Source organism: Sinocyclocheilus anshuiensis, unplaced genomic scaffold (genome assembly GCF_001515605.1).
Source record: "Sinocyclocheilus anshuiensis isolate Anshui unplaced genomic scaffold, SAMN03320099.WGS_v1.1 scaffold1123, whole genome shotgun sequence".
NCBI classification, from domain to species: Eukaryota; Metazoa; Chordata; class Actinopteri; order Cypriniformes; family Cyprinidae; genus Sinocyclocheilus; species Sinocyclocheilus anshuiensis.
Genome location: NW_015544248.1, coordinates 400,482 through 421,501, shown reverse-complemented (window position 1 = coordinate 421,501; position 21,020 = coordinate 400,482). Strand labels below are relative to the sequence as shown.

At 36.3% G+C, this 21,020-nt stretch overlaps 2 protein-coding genes across 4 annotated transcripts in view; one reads left to right on the top strand and one right to left on the bottom strand.

Moving 5' to 3' along the window:
• si:ch211-39i22.1 (CD99 molecule (Xg blood group)) overlaps nucleotides 1-15,666 on the bottom strand; it is a 27,803-nt gene extending 12,137 nt beyond the window's left edge. Inside the window, exons 1-9 of one of the 3 annotated variants that reach the window (XM_016498666.1) lie at nucleotides 15,335-15,666; nucleotides 12,724-12,753; nucleotides 12,409-12,459; nucleotides 6,758-6,973; nucleotides 3,506-3,538; nucleotides 3,368-3,403; nucleotides 1,914-1,970; nucleotides 903-944; nucleotides 94-161 (exon numbers count right to left, since the gene is read on the bottom strand). In XM_016498666.1, the coding sequence (XP_016354152.1) occupies nucleotides 94-161; nucleotides 903-944; nucleotides 1,914-1,970; nucleotides 3,368-3,403; nucleotides 3,506-3,538; nucleotides 6,758-6,973; nucleotides 12,409-12,459; nucleotides 12,724-12,753; nucleotides 15,335-15,398 (597 nt within the window). In that variant the 5' untranslated portion in view covers nucleotides 15,399-15,666. The remainder of the gene's footprint in view (nucleotides 1-93; nucleotides 162-902; nucleotides 945-1,913; nucleotides 1,971-3,367; nucleotides 3,404-3,505; nucleotides 3,539-6,757; nucleotides 6,974-12,408; nucleotides 12,460-12,723; nucleotides 12,754-15,334) is intronic. The other 2 variants (XM_016498665.1, XM_016498667.1) reach the window with 2 other exon arrangements.
• Nucleotides 15,667-18,234: 2,568 nt separating this feature from the next.
• The window catches only part of LOC107697801 (dehydrogenase/reductase SDR family member on chromosome X), a 47,506-nt gene continuing 44,720 nt past the window's right edge, over nucleotides 18,235-21,020 (top strand). Inside the window, exon 1 of the mRNA XM_016498661.1 lies at nucleotides 18,235-18,653. The gene's annotated coding sequence lies outside the window, so the exon portion shown is untranslated. The remainder of the gene's footprint in view (nucleotides 18,654-21,020) is intronic.

The window sequence follows — 21,020 nt, the reverse complement described above, 5'->3', positions numbered from 1 at the left end:
ACTCACACACTCTCTCTCACACACACACACACACACACACACACAAACATCCAGACGGGAAACATTCCTCAGAATTTATGATGTTTATGACATTTTACCTCCGTCTGTTTCCTCTTGTGCTGGTTCTTCTGCGTCACCTGCAGCTTCTTCAGACGTGATTTCTGACAAAACAAAGATTTGTTATTTGTCTTCTAGCATGAACAGTCAAAAAATCAACAAGTCATATACATTTTGTTCTCCAATTAAACAATGTTTTTGCTGCATTTTGATCTGTCACGAGGTAGAAACTCATCAAAATGAGGCATTAGTCAACAGACAGATCACCCTCATCCTCAAACCCATCATCAAACTCCACGAGACTGAAGAAAATACAACCCGGACCACATTAAATACGGGCTCTGGGTCTCGTGTTTGGACTGTGAACGTGTTTGATCGTAAGATTACTAAAGCAAAACCAGTTGATCAAACGCGCAGAACTGAAATACGATGAGTATAAGACTGAAGAGTTTTTTTATGAAGTCAAAGATGTTGTCTGTATTTATTGAAATAATTTTTTTAATAAAGATTGATATGACAATATTTATATAACGACTGTGAACGTGTTTGATCGTAAGATTACTAAAGCAAAACCAGTTGATCAAACGCGCAGAACTGAAATACGATGAGTATAAGACTGAAGAGTTTTTTTATGAAGTCAAAGATGTCTGTATTTATTGAAATAATTTTTTTTAATAAAGATTGATATGACAATATTTATATAACGCCATAGTAACGAGTTGATGTTGTTATAGTGTAACTGTGGCAATCGTTTCTATGCAAGGAAAGCAAAGTTTCTGCATGACGTCAGACTGGGGCTTTGAGAAGATCAAACTGAGATAAAGATGACAGTAAATCAGTTTCACCTTCTTCAGTAACTTCAGGATCTCCGACAGGTGCATCAGCTTCTGAAAGTCAAAGGATTCAGTTCAAATAGTCTCAAAGCAGAGCAAAAACTAATAAAAAATGCACAAGAAAATAGAACATATAAAAATCAAATCTAATTCAAAATATTAACAGAAACTATAATAGTATCTCAATGATACTAAAATAACATGGGATACATAATTAATACAGGTCAGATTTCTACACTCAAAAATCATGCTATAGTTTATTATCAACTATTGCATCTAATCGATTTAATTTAAATAACCATATTATTCAAAATAATGCATTTATTCAAATGGCTTAGAATCAGCATAAATCTGTTCATTGGGAAAACTATCACATTTATTCAATTAAAAAGTATGAACTTGGTTAAATATATGACTAACTGTGGAACAAGCAATAATCAAATAGATAAATGTTTGAGATTGAAACAAATTGGATTTATTGATGATAAATATGTAGATCTTGTTATTGTGCATTTAAAACACTTTAGTTTATTAGTACTGTTACAGAAATCCGATCAGCTTCATTTATGCATCACATTTATGTTTAAGTTAAAACTGTGTAATCCAAATAAATACAAATTTTACATGCAATTCAAATACATAAATTTTAAAAATATTTTTTTAATGCACAAAATTTGATGTAAATGCTTTAGAAGTTAGTTTCGAATATAAATTGTCAACACAAAACTAATATTTCATGTCTTTTTTTTTTCTTTTTTTTTGTTAATGTACTGTATACTGTATATCTTGAATGCAGTGTAAGTTGCTTTGGATAAAAGCATCTTCACTCATATTCAGACAGTTATTACAAGCTGTATGTTAGAAGCAAACAGGCGTTACGATGAACAGAGATTTTTACAGAAAGGGCTGCAGTATGGATTTCGTTCCCATTATAAGGATGAGTTTGGGAGGAAAACGCCTGAATACCTTTCTGTGAAAGTCATTTGAAAATGCCACAGAGTGAAAAAAGACACTCAGATCTACCTGCTTCAGCTGGAGCTTCTGCTTCTTCTGCTTCTTCTTCAGCAGCAGCAGGTTCCTCTTCAAAACCAGAGAAACACGAGTCAGACGCACATGATGTTAGTTGTGCTTTCATCTGATAACATCAGTCGAGTGTGAACGACACCATAACTCACATCGAAGTGTTTATTGAGCACCAGTGTATTTTCAACTCTGCATCTCTTTTATTACTCTCATTTTTTCAGTTTTCATTTTAGTTTTGTTGTGCTTGTCAATTTTATTATTGTCATTTTATTGTTTTTTTTTTATATATTTCTATTTAGTTTTAATTTATTCTTCTTTCAGTTTTAGTTTTTATTCATTTCTAGTTAGCAATTTAAGTGCTTCAGCTTAAACATATTTCAGTTAGTTTCCAAGGTTTGTTTCTGCTATTTATATTTTAATATATTTAAGCTTTATTTCAATTACTGAAATGATTTTTTATAATTTTAGTTTTAGTTCATGTTTTTTTTTTTTATCACCCAGTTAGTAAATTTAGAAACTTTAGAAGAAACTTTAGTTCTTTAAAAAGCTTATTTCCACAAATAATTTTTTAGTTGCCAAAGCAAAATTTCTGGTTTTTGGTTAGTTTGTGTTTTCATATTTTAATTTAATTTAATTTAATTTAATTTAATTTAATTTTATTCAGTTCAATTCAATTCAATTCAATTCAATTTATTTTATTTTATTTTATTTTATTTTATTTTATTTTATTATTTTTCAGCTTCATTTTAATTACTGAACATAATTTTTTTTATAATTTTAGTTTTTGTTCAGTTTCAGTTAGTAATTTTAATGCTTCAGCTTTAATTTATTATTATTTAATTTATTAATTTATTTGAGTTAGTTGCCAAAGCACGGGGCATAGAGGACCTACAATAATGTACAGTATTTGAAAAATAATGTGTTTTTTGAACGTTAAAGCATGTCAGCATATTCTGTTACACCAAATACACAAAATAATGATCTTTAAAAAAGCATCATATGACCCCTTTAATACTTTGTTATTTTATTTCCAGTTAGTGACTTCAGTTTTTATTTCCAGTTAGTAATTTTAGTGTTTAAACTCATTTAGTTGCCAGACCAGTATGTCTGATCTGCTGCGTCTGCTTTTTCAGCGAAACGGAACAGAGAGGAAAATAAGTCATAGTCAAAACCACACGATTATTACAGGCTTCCCAGCCCACCGACTGATGAATTTCTATGACTTTTCCAGGCCTTCATGGTCACAGGATATTTGAAGGATTTTTGAAATCATTTCATTGAAGATTGCGTTCAAAAAGAGCCGCTTCTGGCTATGAAATATTTCAGGGCTGAGAATAAATGGGACACATTATCTGATAGAAACTCCTGATCTCTCAGGTTTCTGTGGCTGTTCTGAATCGTTATTCTCAGTGTTGTTTGTGGAGTGTAATGTCTTTTTGTTTAGATCAGATCACCTGCTGGTGTTTCTTCAGCATCTTCTGTCGCGGCGTCTGAGGAAACACACATCAGGGTTAAAACGCTTTCACTGAACGCTAAAGCACATCTTGATTTTCTCTGAATAATTGTTGAAGCCTGTAGTAAATGAAGTGTACCTGTGTCAGGGTTTGTGTCTTCAGCTTCAGGCTCTATTAACACACAAAGACAAGACAAGTCATGCTGCGTTATTATACAGATAATGCATTGACTAACAGACTAACTGTTTATTCTGATTATTATTATCAAACTGAAATAAATGTAAAATGTAAATATATTGAACATTGACATTTTGTATGCATTAAACGGTGCATCAGTGATTTTACCACAGAAAACAAGGGTGCCTTTGCATTGTGCCTAAAATCAGTATTATTTTAGAATTATTGATTATTATTTTGAATAAGCTATTATTTTTATCTTTTCAAATTTTAGTTTAATTTTTAGAAATCTTATGTGCTTTTGTTTGATTTTTATTTTATTATTATATATGTAATTTTTTTTATTATATATTTTTCCATGTAAGTTTTTATTTATTTCCAGTTACATTAATGTTATTGTTTCAAATTGTTGCCAAGGCAACATTCTGATTTTCATTTTGTTTAGGTTATCTAATATTTATATTTTATTTCAGCTTCATTTCAGTTACTGTAAATTTTTAGATTTTTAATAGTTTTAGTTTTTTTTTCTTCAGGTAGTAATTTTAGTGCTTCAACTTAAACTTTAACTTTAACTTTTCAGTTAGTTGCCAAGGAAATGTTTCTGTTTTTCATTCATTTTCATTAATAAAAGTTTTTAACTAATATATTTTTTTATTTATTTCATCTTTATTTCAGTTACTGGATTGTTTTAAACTATAATTTTTAATTGTTTTAGTCAGTGTTATAATTTCCTTTCAGTCGGTCACTCTAGACGTCACGCCAGTGATGACCGACGAATTGGGATCTCGCCAGAGAGACCAATCCACTTCGAGTGTAACTAAACGAGCCAATGGATATTGGCATGCAGATTTCGCATCTGGCTGCCACAAATGCATTTTCGAGTGCATCCATCCCCAAGATTGGTTTGCAGTGATCGACCTGAAGGATGCGTACTGCTCTTCAGGCTGTGCCTGTCGCCTCGCGTCTTCACCAAAGTCGTGGAGGCAGCCCTTGTTCCTTTGAGAGAACGGGGGGTGCGCATCCTCAACTATCTTGATGACTGGCTCATACTGGCTCACACAGGGTCCTGGTGCTCAGACACCTCAGCCAGTTGGATCTTCGGGTCCACTGGGAAAAGAGCAAACTCGTGCCAATGCAGATGATCTCTTTTCTCGGCATGGAGTTGGATTCGGTCAGCCAGACAACACGCCTCACCCAGGAACGTGCTCAGTCGGTGCTGAACTGCCTCAAGACTTTATCAGGCAGGACGGCGGTCCCACTGAAATTCTTTCAGAGGCTCCTGAGGCATATGGCTTCAGCACTGGCTCCATGGCCGAGTCCCGAGGTGGGCGTGACGACGAGGTACTCACCGGGTTCAGATTACACCGGCCTGCCACAGAACATTCAGCCCGTGGTCAGATCCCTCGTTTCTTCGGGCAGGAGTGCCCCTGGAACAGGTATCCAGGCATGCTGTGGTATTCACGGATGCCTCGGCCACCGGCTGGGGGGCCAGGTACAACGGGCACGCATTGTCAGGGGTTAGGACGGGTCCCCAACTGCGTTGGCATATCAATTGCCTCGAGTTGCTAGCAGTACGCCTTGCCCTGAGCCGCCTCAGAGGGCGCCTTCAGGGCAGGGACGTTCTGGTCCACACGGACAATACTGCGACCGTTGCGTATATCAACCGGCAAGGTGGTTTACGCTCCCGTCGCATGTCGCAACTCGCCCGCCTCCTCCTCCTCTGGAGTCAGAAGCATCTGAGGTCGCAAAACCCTACTCCTGACTGCATTGGCCTCGATCAAGAGGGTGGGGGACCTGCAGGCATTTTCGGTCGACGAATCATGCCTTGAGTTTGGGCCGGCTTATTCCAGTGCAACACTGAGACCCCAGCCCGGCTATGTGCCCAAAGTTCCTACCACCCCTTTCAGGGACCAGGTAGTGGCACTCCATTAGGGGTGTCGCATCGTCCTGGGCGCTGGCTCGTGGTGCCTCGCTAGCAGACATCTGTAGAGCTGCGGGCTGGGCGACTCCTAACACGTTCGCTAGGTTTTATAGCCTGCGTGTCGAACCGGTTTCCTCCTGTGTTCTCACCTCAAACAGATAGTGGCACTGAAAGGCCCGGTTCAGAGTCGGCTTGCAGTGTCCTGGACGCCTATTTCTCCAGAGAGTCCCCTGACCGGGCAGACCCTGTCGAGTCCTCCAGCACTCCGGTGGCCAGACGTGGCGGAGCGTCCGGCGCCAGGCCTTTCAGCCAATGAATTCCTGAAATCTGGTGTGAGGCTAGTGCCCATATGAGTGACCCGGTTGGGATCCCATATGTGTATTTCCACTGTACAGTTACTAGGGCCGTGTTTCCCCTGGCAGACCAAGTCCTACTGTTGGGTTGCGAGGAACAGCTGTAGTCACGTCTCCACAGTTGCTGTACAACCACTGAGCTGCCGGGTCACCAGCTCGGCTCCTCAGCGAAAGCATGAATTAATGTGGTGCACCTGCTGCCTCTTATACCCGCGCTGCGGGGTGTGGCAGCCAGATGCGAAATCCGCATGCCAATGTCCATTGGCTCATTTAGTTACACTCAAAGTGGATTGGTCTCTCTGGCGAGATCCCAATTCATCGGTCATCACTGGCGTGATGTCTCCGTTCCCTCCTTCAGGGAACGAGGGTTACATACGTAACCGAGACGTTTTTATTAATAGTTTGAATTAGTTTTAATTTTTGTATTTTCTGTTTATTTTAATTTTAGTTAGTTTTAGTAATTTTGTTGTTTTGTCAGTTTTATTAGTGTTTTAAAAATATGTCTATATAGTTTTTATTCATTTTTATTTCCATTTTAGTTATTTTAGTACATCAAGTTAAACTAAATTCAAATAAATTCAAATATTTTTTTAAATATATAACTTTCAGTTAACTTTTATTTTATTTCAAGTAACATTTTTATGCTTTTAATTTTAGTTTTACTTAATAATCACCCTGGTTTCAGTTTTAGCTTTTATGTATTTCCAGTTAGTATCTTTAGTGTGTCAGCTTATTTTACTTAGCTGCCAAGTTTAGGTTTTTCATCTAATATTTATACTTTATTATTTATTTAATTATTTGTTTATTAATATTTGTATGTCATTTCAGCTTATTTTGATTTTTAATAGCTATAGTTTAGTAAACCCTGCTAAGAACACCTCTTACTCGAGATAAAATCACTGTAAAGTGCTTTAATTATAATGTCTGTGTTTGTTTAACCTGCAGGAGCTGTTGCCTCCTCCGCTGGTTCCTCAGGTGTTTCCTCAGGTGTTTCTTCAGGTGTTTCTTCAGGTGTTTCCTCAGGTGTTTCTTCAGGTGTTTCCTCAGGTGTTTCTTCAGGTGTTTCTTCAGGTGTTTCCTCAGGTGTTTCTTCAGGTGTTTCCTCAGGTGTTTCCTCAGGTGCAGGAACTTCAGCTGGTTTTTCAGCGTCTGCAGCTGAAACATAAAGATCTCTCAATCAGACAGGAGACAGCGTCCCACAGATTTGTCCTCTTTTATCTCGTTGCTGTCAGCATCAGGAGCATCAGCTGCTGTCGGATCATAACTCTCTTCTCGTATGTGCAAGCTCTCCTCAAGCGCACAGGTGACCATAAATCACCGAACCAGGCGCTAAGTGTTTTCAGTGTATATCATATATATATGCTACGTGTCGGGACAGTTCTGTCTTTCTACCGTCACATCAGAAACATCCAGAGTGGGGCTTTATCAAGAACAAACCTGTTCCAGACCCTCATATCAGCTTTAGAGGAGTGCTTCATTACGAGGATTGAACGACATTGCCTTAGCATGACTATATATGCAATAATTCAGACTAAATTTAAGTCTCTATTCACTGATAATCTTCCTCTCAAATCACAAATGCAGGTTTGTTTCCATATGACACGTGAAAATCAGTGATGTTTCCCATCACATGATCTCAGATGACACAACTTTCCCTAATGTTCTTTAAAAGTTATATCAATATTAGGACAAAATGTTCTTAAAGTAATGTTTATGGAACATTCTTATAACTGTATTAATATTTGATATACGCTCTCATAACGTTGCGGAATTCTCAAAACATCCTTATGATGTTATTTGTACTTGATGAACATCTAAGAAATGCTTTTGTAAGCTTTAAATAACGTTGCAATCGCGACAAGAAAACTGGAGATTTTAAACTTCCTTAGAATATTAAAAATAAACATTCAAATAACGTTATATTTTTCTGGGGTAGAAATAAAATTAGTACAACGTTTAAGAAATGTTTTTGTAACCTTTAAATAACATTATAGTCACAACAACAAAAAAATTGAAATTTTAACGTTTATAAAATAACAAAAATAAGCGTTCAAATAATGTTAATTTTGAGTACAAATTTTAATTAGTACAAAGTTTAAGAAACATTCTTGTAGCTTTTAAATTATGTTGTAATCACAACAAAACTTTTTAACGTTCCTAGAATATTAAAAATAAACGTCCAAATAACATTACATTTTTTCGTGAATATAAAGTTTGCAGATCGTTTTAAGAAATGCTTTCTAACCTTTAAATAATAAGTTATAATCATAACAACAAAGTGGACATTTAAACATTTATAAAATAACAAAAATAAACGTTCAAATAATGTTAATTTTGAGTAAAAATTTAAATTAGTACAAAGTTTAAGAAACATTCTTGTAACCTTTAAATTACGTTGTAATCACAACAAACCTTTTTAACGTTCCTAGAATATTAAAAATAAACGTCCAAATAACGTTACATTTTTTCGTGAATATAAAGTTTGCAGATCGTTTTAAGAAATGCTTTCTAACCTTTAAATAATAAGTTATAATCATAACAATAAAGTGGACATTTAAACGTTTACAAATAACAAAAATAAATGTTCAAATAACATTGAATTCTGAGTAAAAATAAAATCAGTACAACGTTTAAGAAACATTTTTATAACTTGTAAATAGCGTTATAATCACCACAACAAGAAAACTGGACATTTCAATGTTTTAGACGCATTTCGTTTTCTTACTTTTAGTTTTTATTTTATTTCCAGTTAGTAACTTTAGGTCTTCAACGGAAACTTTTTTAAGTTAGTTGCCAAGACCAAATTTAGGATTTTCATAAAGTTTAAATTTGTCATCTAATATTTGATTTCAGCTTTATTTCAATTACTAAAAATTATTTTTAATAGTGTTCGTTTTAGTTAACCCAAATAAAATCTCCACTTACTCGTGGAAAAAAAAATCACTGTAAAATCACTGTAAAAACTATAGAATAGTTTAAAACATTGGTCATTTACTCATCCTCATGTTGTTTTCTATGCTTTCATGATCCAAAAAAGCACTATATTCCCAGTCTATTGAAGTTTTTGTGATGTTTCATGTGAAGAACCGATTACATTTCAGTTGCTATTGATAACCTTCCTCTCAAATCCCAAATGCAGGTTTGTTTCCACGTGGCACGAGAAAATCATCAGTGTTTCCCATCACATGATCTCAGACCACATGCAATACACTTTTCAGTGCATGCAAAGACTGAAGCTTCATGCATGCATCTCCTTTTTTGTTTTTGTCACACGGGTTTGGAACGACATGAGTGTGAGTAAAAATTGATGGCAAAATTTGATAGGTGAACTATTCCTTTAAACTTGGAGGAAATATATCTGATATCTAAGTAAATAAAACTAAAATGCAAGTGTTTAATGGAGTCATGTTGATCTGTTTCAGCTCTGAACAGGTCTGACGGTCAACACTCTCGAATGTGACTCGTTACTCATCACTGCATTAGAACCAAATTACTTAACTAGTTACTAAATCCAACAAAAACCTTTGAATCAGAACAAAACGTTCACTTTCACGCTCTGAACAAAGATGAAGTTGAGAACATGCCATTCCTGAAGAACAGACTCACAAAACCTGCTCAATGCTTTACATTCGGAGAAAGCCAGAAATGCTGGGGAATCGTAACGATACGGGCACACGTCTAAAAAAAAACCTTGTTCGATCGTACGATGCCACTGCTGCATTTTACAGAACAAAGTCTCTTCTGCTCACCAAGGCTGCATTTATTTAAAAATCTAAATTATTTCACATTTTGTGACCTGCAGTGTCTTCAATTCAATCATTTTATATAATATTTCTATTACTGTTTAATCTCATGTTGTGTGCTTTTGCTTTCATAGCTAGAAAGCATAGAAAGATATCTCTTTCTCAAGGATTTTGTTGTGAGCAGTAATTTTCCATTGCTTTGGGATAAAAACACCTGTTGAATTCATGCTGGTCAGAAATCCTGGAGAAATACACAACTCATGAGCTCACTTCACCATCACTTTCTCCTCTGCCTCCGTCTGACTAGTGACTTAACCACCAGTTTTGGCTTTCAGACTAATTTCTGTGTTAAACAGATAAAGAATATCTTCTGACGAGATCTGCTAAACAGACTGGATCCAACATTACGGCAGGAACATGACATTTCTCTATTTCAAGCAAGATCTACTGCAGTATATGAATTCAAGACGGGTTTCATGATCACATGCACACTTAATAATAAAGATAAAATGCCATAAGAACCGTTTCTGGTTCCTCAAAGAACCTTTCAGTGATCAGTTCCCAAAAGAAACATTTTTTTCTTAACGTGAAGAACGTTTTAATAATCTAAAGAACCTTTTTCGACTATAAAGAATATTTTGTGTAATGGAAAGAGTGGAAGCATGCATGAACGCCAGTGAAGAACCTTTATTTTTAATAGTGTTTATTTAGATTCCTAAGGTTCACTTGCACTCTATAAAGAAATTAAGAGAATTTACTACCACAGCTTAAATAAATGCATGGTTTTGCGTAAATGCATTTAATTAATTTAAATGCATTATTTTGATGAGTTCTATTGACATCATAATGTTGATCATTACATCAACTTAATATTGTGCAATTTAAAGTGTAAATTGCCATTTAAACTGACGTTTTGCATTGATTGTAGTAATTTAATGAATCTTGTAACTTGTCTTGATAACTTTGAAAATTGTTGTGAAGTTGTGCTTTGCATAGGACTGGATAAGTAAATGTGCTCGGTTCATTTTAACCGAAATAATAGATCAGAGTAATTGTTTCCAAAACCAATGCTTAATCGTGTTTTTGTGAGTAATCTACTTAAAAATGTGTGCAAATGCTAAGAATTGTTACATTCCTCTAACTCAATGCATTGATTTTATTAGAAGCTCTTAATATTGTGCAATTTAAAGTGTAAATTGCCATTTAAACTGACGTTTTGCATTGATTGTAGTAATTTAATGAATCTTGTAACTTGTCTTGATAACTTTGAAAATTGTTGTGAAGTTGTGCTTTGCATAGGACTGGATAAGTAAATGTGCTCGGTTCATTTTAACCGAAATAATAGATCAGAGTAATTGTTTCCAAAACCAATGCTTAATCGTGTTTTTGTTACATTCCTCTAACTCAATGCATTGATTTTATTAGAAGTTGTGGAAACATCGTTTTCAAATGTTTCATTATTGAAAGGTTACAAAAAAGTTTCTTCCAATGTTCCACTCGTTTATTTTTAAACCCAGATATGTTACTTGAACGTTTATTTCTGAGGATGTCGTTTAAAGGTTATAAAAATGTTTGTTTAAATGAATGTTTAGTTTTAGTATTTCAAGCATTTTCTAAATAAAGAACATTATTAGAATGTTCATCAAATACAAATAACATCATAAGGATCTCAATAACATCATTGTTTGATCTCAAAGTTATGACGTTAAGTTAATGAAGTTAAACACGTTTTGTCCTAACGTTTATATAACTTTTAAAAAACATTAGTGAAAGTTGCGAGAACTGATATGAACGTACTATATGTTTTCATTATTTTGTACGTGGGTCAAAGACGTTAAGATGTCCGCATCAAAATAAATTTACAAAAGGGATTTTATGTTGATAGAAAGCACATTGAATGTAAGTAAAGTGTCTACTTTTAAGGTTTCAAATACGTTTTTGAAGAATAAAATGTCAAATTTTGGTTGAAATAATGTTACATTGTCATTCAGTGTAACACAGTATTTATGTAAAAATTCTGACGTGTACATATTAAAATATATAAAAGAATAAGGGAGCATATTAAATTCTATTGTGTTTTAAACGAGTAAAAAAATCTTACTGAAAAACGGGCGAAACCTAGGACAGTGGCACATTTAAAAAAAAAATTATTACAACTAATTAGTATCTGGGGGGAAATTAATTAGTCGTTTAATGTGTCATAAATTGATTTTTGTTTGTTGTAAATATGCCTGACAAGATTGTTACACTGAATGACATTTTAGTGGGTCTCTTCTGTAAATCAGGGAAAAATGTATCATATTTATTTATTTGCTCGGAAAAACAAAAACAAAATTGCAATTAAATTAAACAGAAAACTTTTTAATTTTTTGGGGGGCAACAACAGCAATTTAAAGCAGTATTACACTTATTGTTTTTATGCTTAAACCCTTTTTCGTCTTTGACCCTCATACAGATCTACACAGCAGCACTTTGCATAAATCCTACAAACGATGGATGTGAAATCAATCAAGATCTTGTGCTGCTAGTGATATGGATATCTCAACCGCTTTTGCTTCAGGACTTCAGGATTTTCTGTTGCATATCGAGTGGCGACAATACCAGACCCGTATTTAATATCGCCCGGCTCGTATTTACTTCTGCTTTTGGTTTTGTTGATGGTTTCTGAGCATGAGGGCATGAACACGTCTGATTTGACTACATTTGCACGCTCTCACAGTCTCTGACCTCAGCGATGAAGGACTTTTTACTTTTTTATCCTAAACATGCATGATTTGTGTTTGTGTCTTCTGCATGTAGCATCAAGATGCCCTGCTGTAAATTCAGTTGCATGAAGCTTATCATCACCTTCATCAGGAACGGTTGAGTCCCCTGGCGCAAGGTCATCGGCTGGAGAATCTGGATATGAGATAAAAGGTAAATTAGCAACCTGCGTTTATCACCTTTATCATCGGAATAAAAAAACGACGCAGGTGATATATACTGGACCCCGTCAATGGGTTGAGCTGAATAAACACACTGTGAGATCGCAGTTATGAGAAACTGTAAAATGAACCTGAAGAGAGAGCTGTAAAACCTTGCTGTTGCTCAGTTTATTACTGTTTGCTAACAGAGAGGGGTGTGTTCAGAGTTATTACAGCACATGAGATGATGGAAACGTACCTGCATTCTCTGCACTTTCCACTCCATCGTCTGAAAAACAAAACAAAAGAGGCTTATATATCACATGAGATTTATCCTATAGATGCACAAATATCTGCTTCATTCATAAAACCGGTCATATGTTTGGTTTTCATGACTTTACTATTATGGATGCACTATGTGTTAGTACTAAATGGGTTATTAAAATTTGACAATATGCTGTATATCAGCCAGTATGTGATATTTTAGATTTTAAATGTAATTGTGCATGCTCATTTTCCCATATTTTTACATTTATATGCATCATTATGGTCATCTAAAGTCCGGGTTATTATAGTTTAATAAAACTTAAACCATTAAAAAAAACTGAACATACTTGAGATCAAATAAAATGTAAATAACATATTATTTCAGGTGGTTTTCAAGGCAGCTTTTCTCGTTTACATTTTCAAGACATATTTATAAACAACAATAAAAAAAAATAAAAAAAAGTAAATAAATAAAATGACTAAAACTAACTAAATTTAACATGACATCAGAAAATATAATGACAAAACGTAATCAAAATATTAACAAATCCATTCATATAGATACAATACAATTTGCAATTCCGTTTGTAAAATTGTCCGGAATATCCTTCCATACATTAATAGTGTCTCAATGATATTAAAATAACACTTAAAATTAACCATTCACAGCACTAATAATAATTTAAAATAACATCTATTTTCCATGCACTACATTAAAATGATACATACATAAAGTCAGTTACATTTAAAACAACTGATTTTAGTTGTTAGTGTTTTGTTTTTCACTTCTATCATAAATAGGATAATAAATGAGTTTAATATGTGCTGTTTATTGGTTATCAGTCATAGCATGTAAAATAATTATCAAATGTAACGTAAAATAATTATTATCAGTATTAATCAGAATTTTGATTTCAGTGGACATCCATTTACCGTTTTTCTAAAATGTGGGAAACTCATAGATGCATCCAAACTCTTGACTGCTTGTCAACATGATAATGAAAGGGATATGTTTTGTGATATGATCTTAAACAGATGCATCTTCAGTTTTAATGCAAATGCAGTGGTATGTTTAGTGTAGCAGTGGTTTTGTTTGTTTTATTAGCCGGCTCGCTCGATGGACATCCAGTGCTTCGTGCATCATGTCTTCATATGCCTTTTGTGTTATGACGCAGATGCATTATGTAACACTTTCTTTCAAGGTTGTCACGTTTCAGCGGCTTTCGTGTCGTCAAATGGAGGCGAAATACTGCATGCATTTGCACAATTGCTAATGATTTTTGTCTCTCAAGCTTTTAATTTCCACAGCCGGCTTTTTAGTTGATGCCGTTGGCACAGTTGGTAGTCGTCAGATTAAGAGACACAAAGGAAGTTTACTCTAGAGCAGAGAGGAGGATGGTCAGGAACACACCTGTCCACACAAACACCGAACAAAGAGCTTCTCTCTGCGCAGCAGAATACAAAAATCCAAGGCTGTGGCAATGCATGTGCCTCGCTGCGTCTCTCAGATTGCGACAGAGGCACGCAAACTCCCTCGGGTGCATCAAAAGCATCCCTAACTCCACCATGTTCTCCATACAGGGTGTGGTCTACATCTGGGACTGGATTGAATTTCTGAGACTACACCTCAGTCTTTCTCGGTTTACAGCAGTGAGCTAAATGCATGTTCTCCTCTACATCTGGAGGGAATTTGACATATCAGCGATAAACAGGCCTGTAAATCACCAAAGACGCCAGACACCTTTTAATCCCGATCCTGAACATTTGGTTACATCCTGTGAGCGTTTAAGAAGTGCGAAACATTTGGATGAAGTCATTCTGAGACTCTGAGCGGCCAAAGCTGCTCGTCAAGAACACAATGTACAAAGGGGGAACTGCAGTGAGCTGTGAAGAGCTGGGTAAGGCTTTACAGCTTCAACAAGTCATTTCTGAGGGTTTTATTTTAGTGACCGACAACATTCAACCCAGAATGTATGGATTTCCAATCATGCATGTACACTGTGTGCACAATTATTAGGCAAGTGATGATTTTGACAATTGAGTTTGTTTATTATTCTCACTTTAACAGGTGAAAATAAACAAGTGAGATCTTTGCTTTTCATTTAGTTGCATAATAATTCTGCACACTAATAGTTGCCTAATAATGGTGTACATGTAGATATTCTCTTAAGAACGCCAAAACTTCACTTTTACTACTTAAATGTTAAGGTTTGAGGGTTTGTTAACATTTTGGATTGACCAAGAGCACTGTAGTTGTACAATAACTAAATTAATCCTCAAAAATACAACTTGCCTAATAATTGTGCACACAGTGTATAGCCTAATAATAGTCCTTTTGTCTCAAACATGTGATCTTAGAGCTGATATACAGACTCACTCTATCAAAAAAAAAAAGAGACATGCATGCTTCCCATTTCATCTGGAAGTCTCTCTTTACATATTACTTTATATACAATTAATACATTATATAATTTCAGTGTTCAATTTAAAAGTATATATCACTTCATGAATGGGTAACACTGGAAGCAGAAAACAAAGAAACTTTGAAATGTTAGTATCTCGTTAGTAAATGTGATTTTAAACTAGTTTAAGTAAACTCTTACCTTGCATCTTCACTCCAGTCACGATTAAACTCCCAAGGACGAAGATCCACAGGCATGACATCATTGCGTCTTGAATGAAACTGAGCTGAACGGGTCTGAAACGTGTTTTCACTTTTAGCGAGAGGTGTAACTGTTAAGTATAATTCGCGTTCGCTGGCATGTGCAACTTTCCCGCAAGCTTTTGTTGTACAACCTTTACTTTACTGGGTGCGCAGCTCTGAGTCCACCGCCCACCCACATGTGGGATTGACTTGTGTAGGATCCAATTGCAGGGCTGTCTCGCTGGTTTCTCATTGAAGTCTCATGCACGGATGATGCGCTAGGAATCCCTCCCTCGCGTGACATATTATGACATTGCACGACTCGACAAAAGCGCATATAGGTTTGCATGCCGTGTAGCGCAGTGCATGACGTTTCCGCTATTGATGCATTTTCGTTTTCCTTTAGAATTCGTGTTTAAATTCATAGCAAGGTTTCTAGCCCTCCATGAACGAGGGCAAGGTCCCCTTTGCCGTGAACACCCACCCAATCCCCCCAAATAACATACATTTCCTAAACGTTGAGAGGGAACGCAATGAATGGAGTTGGTTTAAAACCTAGCGAGCTGCCTACTTGAGCAGCGGCTTTGGGCTTCAGCGTTGGCTTTCAGCTCACTAGAAACCCACCTTTGCCTGAAGTGCTGGGCTTCTGAGACACAGCTCCATTCATCCGTTTCGCACCTCTGGGGAAGTTCCCTCTTTAACGTCCAGGAAAGCTTTTACTACTGAACTTGAGCCACCCAGCGGGGGAGCGCAGCAGCACGCACTCGAGTTCAGGAGTTGAATGTCATATCTGTCTTTAGGCACGTTTTGTCGCTCAAAACGCAAACTGTGCTAATTCTTTGTTTGCACGGGTAACTCATCAGAAGGGCGCGGTGCGGGTGAGGCTTGATCCGATAACGTTAGTAAACAAACAGGACGGGTTTTTTTGAGTAAGCAAAAAAGTGTAGCCTACACTGCAAAAAAAATAAAAATGTGTTGGGTTGACTTGTTAAGTCAAGCTAGTGCATTTCACAACTAATCACAAAGAAATGGGAAGTATGTGAAATTTTGAGGTAGAAGTATTTACTTGTAAAACATATTTCAATAATCATTGTTTTATCACTATTTTAGCGGTAAATACCCGTTCGCGAACAGAAATTGCATGCTGACAAAACAGTGCCAATATTTGACACGTCATAGTTAAATTTTTTTTTTATCAACATATCTCAGTAAGTCAAGGGCGTGTATTTTGACCTGGCATTAAACAGAGTCTTGCGAAGGCAAAATACGATGCGTAGAGGTAACCATAGCAACAGTAAGCGAGTTGAGCGCTTTGCGAAAGCATCATCGGATGGAACTTTGACAAAACAGTGCCAATATTTGACACTTTGTAGTTTGATTTTTCATAAATGTATCTCGGTTCATCAGGGCGTGTATTTACAACTAAACACATGCTTGAGAACAGGAATAGCATCCCTTGAAGTAATCATGGCAACAGTATGCGACTTGAGCGATTTATCGGCTAAAACCAAAACCTTGCCGTTATTTGACACTTTATAGAGTGATTTATTACAAACATATCTCAAAAAGTCAGTACAAGTTAGTTAGGGCACACAATTTTAACTACCAGTGCTCCCAAACGGGAATTGCGATTGTGTGAGGAGGTAACCATAGCAACAGTATGCGACTTGCGCGCTTTGACAGCATCATCAACAGTGCCAATATTTGATACTCATAGTTTAATTTATTATAAACTAATATCTCAGAAAGTCAAGGGTGTGTATTTTCACCTGGCGTTAAATAGACACTCTGGAACAGAAACTGCAATTGCGTGAGGAGGTAACCATAGCAACAGTATGCGAGTTGAGCGATTTATGAAAGTTGACAAAACAGTGCCAATATTTTTCATAAACATATCTCGTCCAAGGCATGTATTAACCTAGTATTAAACAAATGTTTGCGAAGAGAAAATGAGATCGCTTAAGCAGGTAACCATAGCAACAGTACACGAGTTGAGAGATTTGCGAAAACTTTATCATCGGATGGAACTTTGACAAAACAGTGTCAATATTTGACCTTTTTGACCATACCTCAAAAAGTCAGTACAAGTTAGTCAGACTAAACAAGCAACTTGCTATAACTGAGGAGGTAACCATAGCAACAGTAGCAACTTGAGCATTTTATGAACGTGTCATAATCGGATGGAAAGTTAACAAAACAGTGCTGATATTTTACATTTATAGATCAGAAAATATCTGCATCATAAACATATCTCAAAAAGTCAGCGTTTTGTTAAAGAAAAAAAGTCTAAAGTTGATGTTGGCTAACTGGATCTCCGAAACAAACCAAAATTGTTTTAACCCTTGAAAGTATAGCTGTATCAAAGGCCACAGTAGTAGGCTACTATTATCTCAAATTTAAAAAAAAGAATAATCATATTTATGTCATAAATAATTGCTATTGCTGAGGAGGTAACCATAGCAACCGTAGCGACTTGAGCGCTTTATGAAAGCTTCATAATCGGATGGAAAGTTAACAAAACAGAGCCGATATTTTACATTTATAGATCAGAAAATATCTGCATCATAAATATATCTCAAAAAGTCAATGTTTTGTTAAAGACAAAAGTCTAACTGGAATCTCCGAAACGAACTAAAAGTTTTAACCCTTGAAAGTATAACTGTATTAATGGGTAGGCTACTATTATTATCTCAGATATAAAAAAAATAGAAGAATCGTATTTATGCCATAAATGAAACAAATGTGAGCATTCATAACGTTCTTTCTTTGTTCTTTTGTTTTTTCAGTTCCTTCATTGAGGGTCAATCTCTGTGGTCTCCCCCCTTAATACGGGGCTTCATGGACAATTCCATCTGATGAAGTTGAAAAAGGCGAATCAACCTGTTCCACAGCAGATCCAGAGCCGCTGCGTCTGCTCTGCAATCCGAGCATGATCAACACCGGCCGGCTTTCTCCAGATGATCGCTCATGATGCGCCTTCACCGGGAACGCGTGTGAATAATACGCTGGAAATGTCAACATCAAAAGCCAAAGGTCTGGTCTGATGGTGAGGAGCGAGCCGAGCATCCATGCGCCTCAGCGGACTGTTGCGAATTGCTGAAATGCAGTCTCTCATCTCACCAGTGACTAAGGCTATCCTTGTAGCTCTGTTTATTTTTGCCATTTTGCTCATCCTCTATGTGATACTGTGGTATATATGCAGAGACGTGGACTGTGATCACGGCATTTGATTTTGGAGACCGAAGCTGCGGATCCGCGGAGAAGTCAGGGTGACCCCGGTAAGCGCGTCCGCATGCCCTTCATTCACACGTTATCTTTCTGAAATCGCCACACAACGGTGGTCAGAAATCATTATTTGTGAGTTATGCATTCGTTCGTTTTCCATTATAGCGCGCTATTACACGCGAAGTGATAGATGTGTCACTCTGCAATGACTCCACGACTCATCAAACCGTCATCATCGTGTTCATTTCGAATGAAACTGCATGCACTTGAACGGTTTTTCACGAAAAATAACATTTGGATAGATGCGTTAGCTGTTGGTTCAATTTTGGTTCCATGCACGTTCCGGGAACGTTAGTTTATGGCTATTAAAATACGTCTGAAAAGAATAGAACGTCGGGATGAATGGGTTACCAGAATAATAAACGCGGAGCGTGCACTAACGTTCTGCGTTTAATAGGTGCAAAAATTGAAGGAATAGCGCAAATTTTAATTCCCAAAGCATTTCAACGCAGATGTCGAACTAGTTCAAGAAAAGTCGGACGCAAACAAGATGCACGAAGGTTATGAGAAATAAACAAACTGTTGTCGCAGGGTGCAAGATGCATCTACTGTAAAGACGATTTTGATACTTAATACTAATTTTCAGCAAATGCTTGTTTTTCAGTAGTGTGTTATCATGCACTTTTGTAGCAAGACGTGAGCGTTCAGCTGAGGGACGCTGAGACTGACCGCAGCTTTGCAGCAGTTTATTGCAGTCTGTGCTCTTTGAACTTGTTAAAAGCATTTCATTCGTGCAGCTCTGGGACTTGAGGAGACAGATAGCGTGTCGAATGGTTTTCTGCTTCCTTATAGAGATCCTAAACAACACTCTTCTTTAATATTACCATTGCTGTCTTAATACCTTTAATCTTTAAATGAACACGAGTTGAGGCGCTCTAAACTCGAAGTGAACCATGCATATATCACGCTCTACATGCTCGCATTATTGGTTAAAATAGCCATTATGGTTACCTTTAATCTTTAAATGAACACGAGTTGAGGCGCTCTAAACTCTAAGTGAACCATGCATATATCACGCTCTACATGCTCGCATTATTGGTTAAAATAGCCATTATGGGTTGTGAAGGAGAACCCAAGGGCAGATGCAAATCAGAATTGTATAGTATGTGTACAGTGCAACAGCAAAGAGCTTTTTTACAGTTTGTAGAAGCCAAGTTGCGATACCGAACAGCACCACGTGGAGATGCCAAAAAACCCTAAACCACCACGAGTTGAGGCGCTCTAAACTCTAAGTGAACCATGCATATATCACGCTCTACATGCTCGCATTATTGGTTAAAATAGCCATTATGGTTTGTGAAGGAGAACCCAAGGGCAGATGCAAATTGCCACTGCAGTGTGTTTGAGAAGCACTGTTGAACTCATCTCAGAAGGGTTCATGGCATTTCACCAGTCGAATAGACATTTATCTGCGCAAATTTATTCATGCAGATGTCAAAGTCTTTTGAGTGAGATGTGCTGATTGGTGTATTAAATGAGAACAAAACATGCAAAAGGCAGAATGGATCTCGGTTCATGTCATCGTCGTGCCTGGAGTGGGTTGGAACAGGAACAGACAGAGAATTAAGTGTCACACTGAAAGACAGAAGGAATGTCCCTAGACAAATCATATCAAACGCTCCTGTTAGTCCACTGCTGCTCGACTGCCTGCCGTCTGTCTGTCACTCAACAGGTTTTGATGGGCATGTTGAGGAATTCACTTGATCACTGTTCCTTCATTCAGTCCCTTACAGAAGCAGCGCATTACTAGCAATGCTTTGTAAAAGTAAATATAGGCTACATGAAAACCTCTTAAATCTGTATTTGTGCATCAAAGCACAAGTGTTTAAAGGAAACATTGCTGTAGTTGTGCATCACTAAAATGTATGAAAGCTTATTTCCCGCCATGGGATAAAAAAAAAACATGTAATTGAGACTTTTGGTCCCACAATTCTGAGAAAAAAGACAGAATTGCAAGAAAAAAGGTTCTGATTTAACAATTTGTAATTCTGACTTTTCTTATAGTTGCAAATGTGTGTCTCAGTTTATATCTCTCAATTCTGAGAAGAAAAGCTAGATGAACTCAATTCTGAGAAGAAAAGCCAAATTGTGGGTTATAAACCCACGATTGCAATAAAAAAAAAAGTCAGATTTGTGTCTCGATTACTCTATTATCTATTCCATGGCAGGAAAAAAAAATAAAAAAACGGTTTGAAAAAAATGCAAGATGTAAATTCAGAATTCTGTGGAAAAAATGTCAGAATTACTAAACTCAGAATTGCAAGATTATAAAAGTCACAATTATTGATAAAAAAAAAAATCATGGTGGAAACAAGCTTCCATGGAAATGTCATTCTGCTTACACTCTCATATATATATAT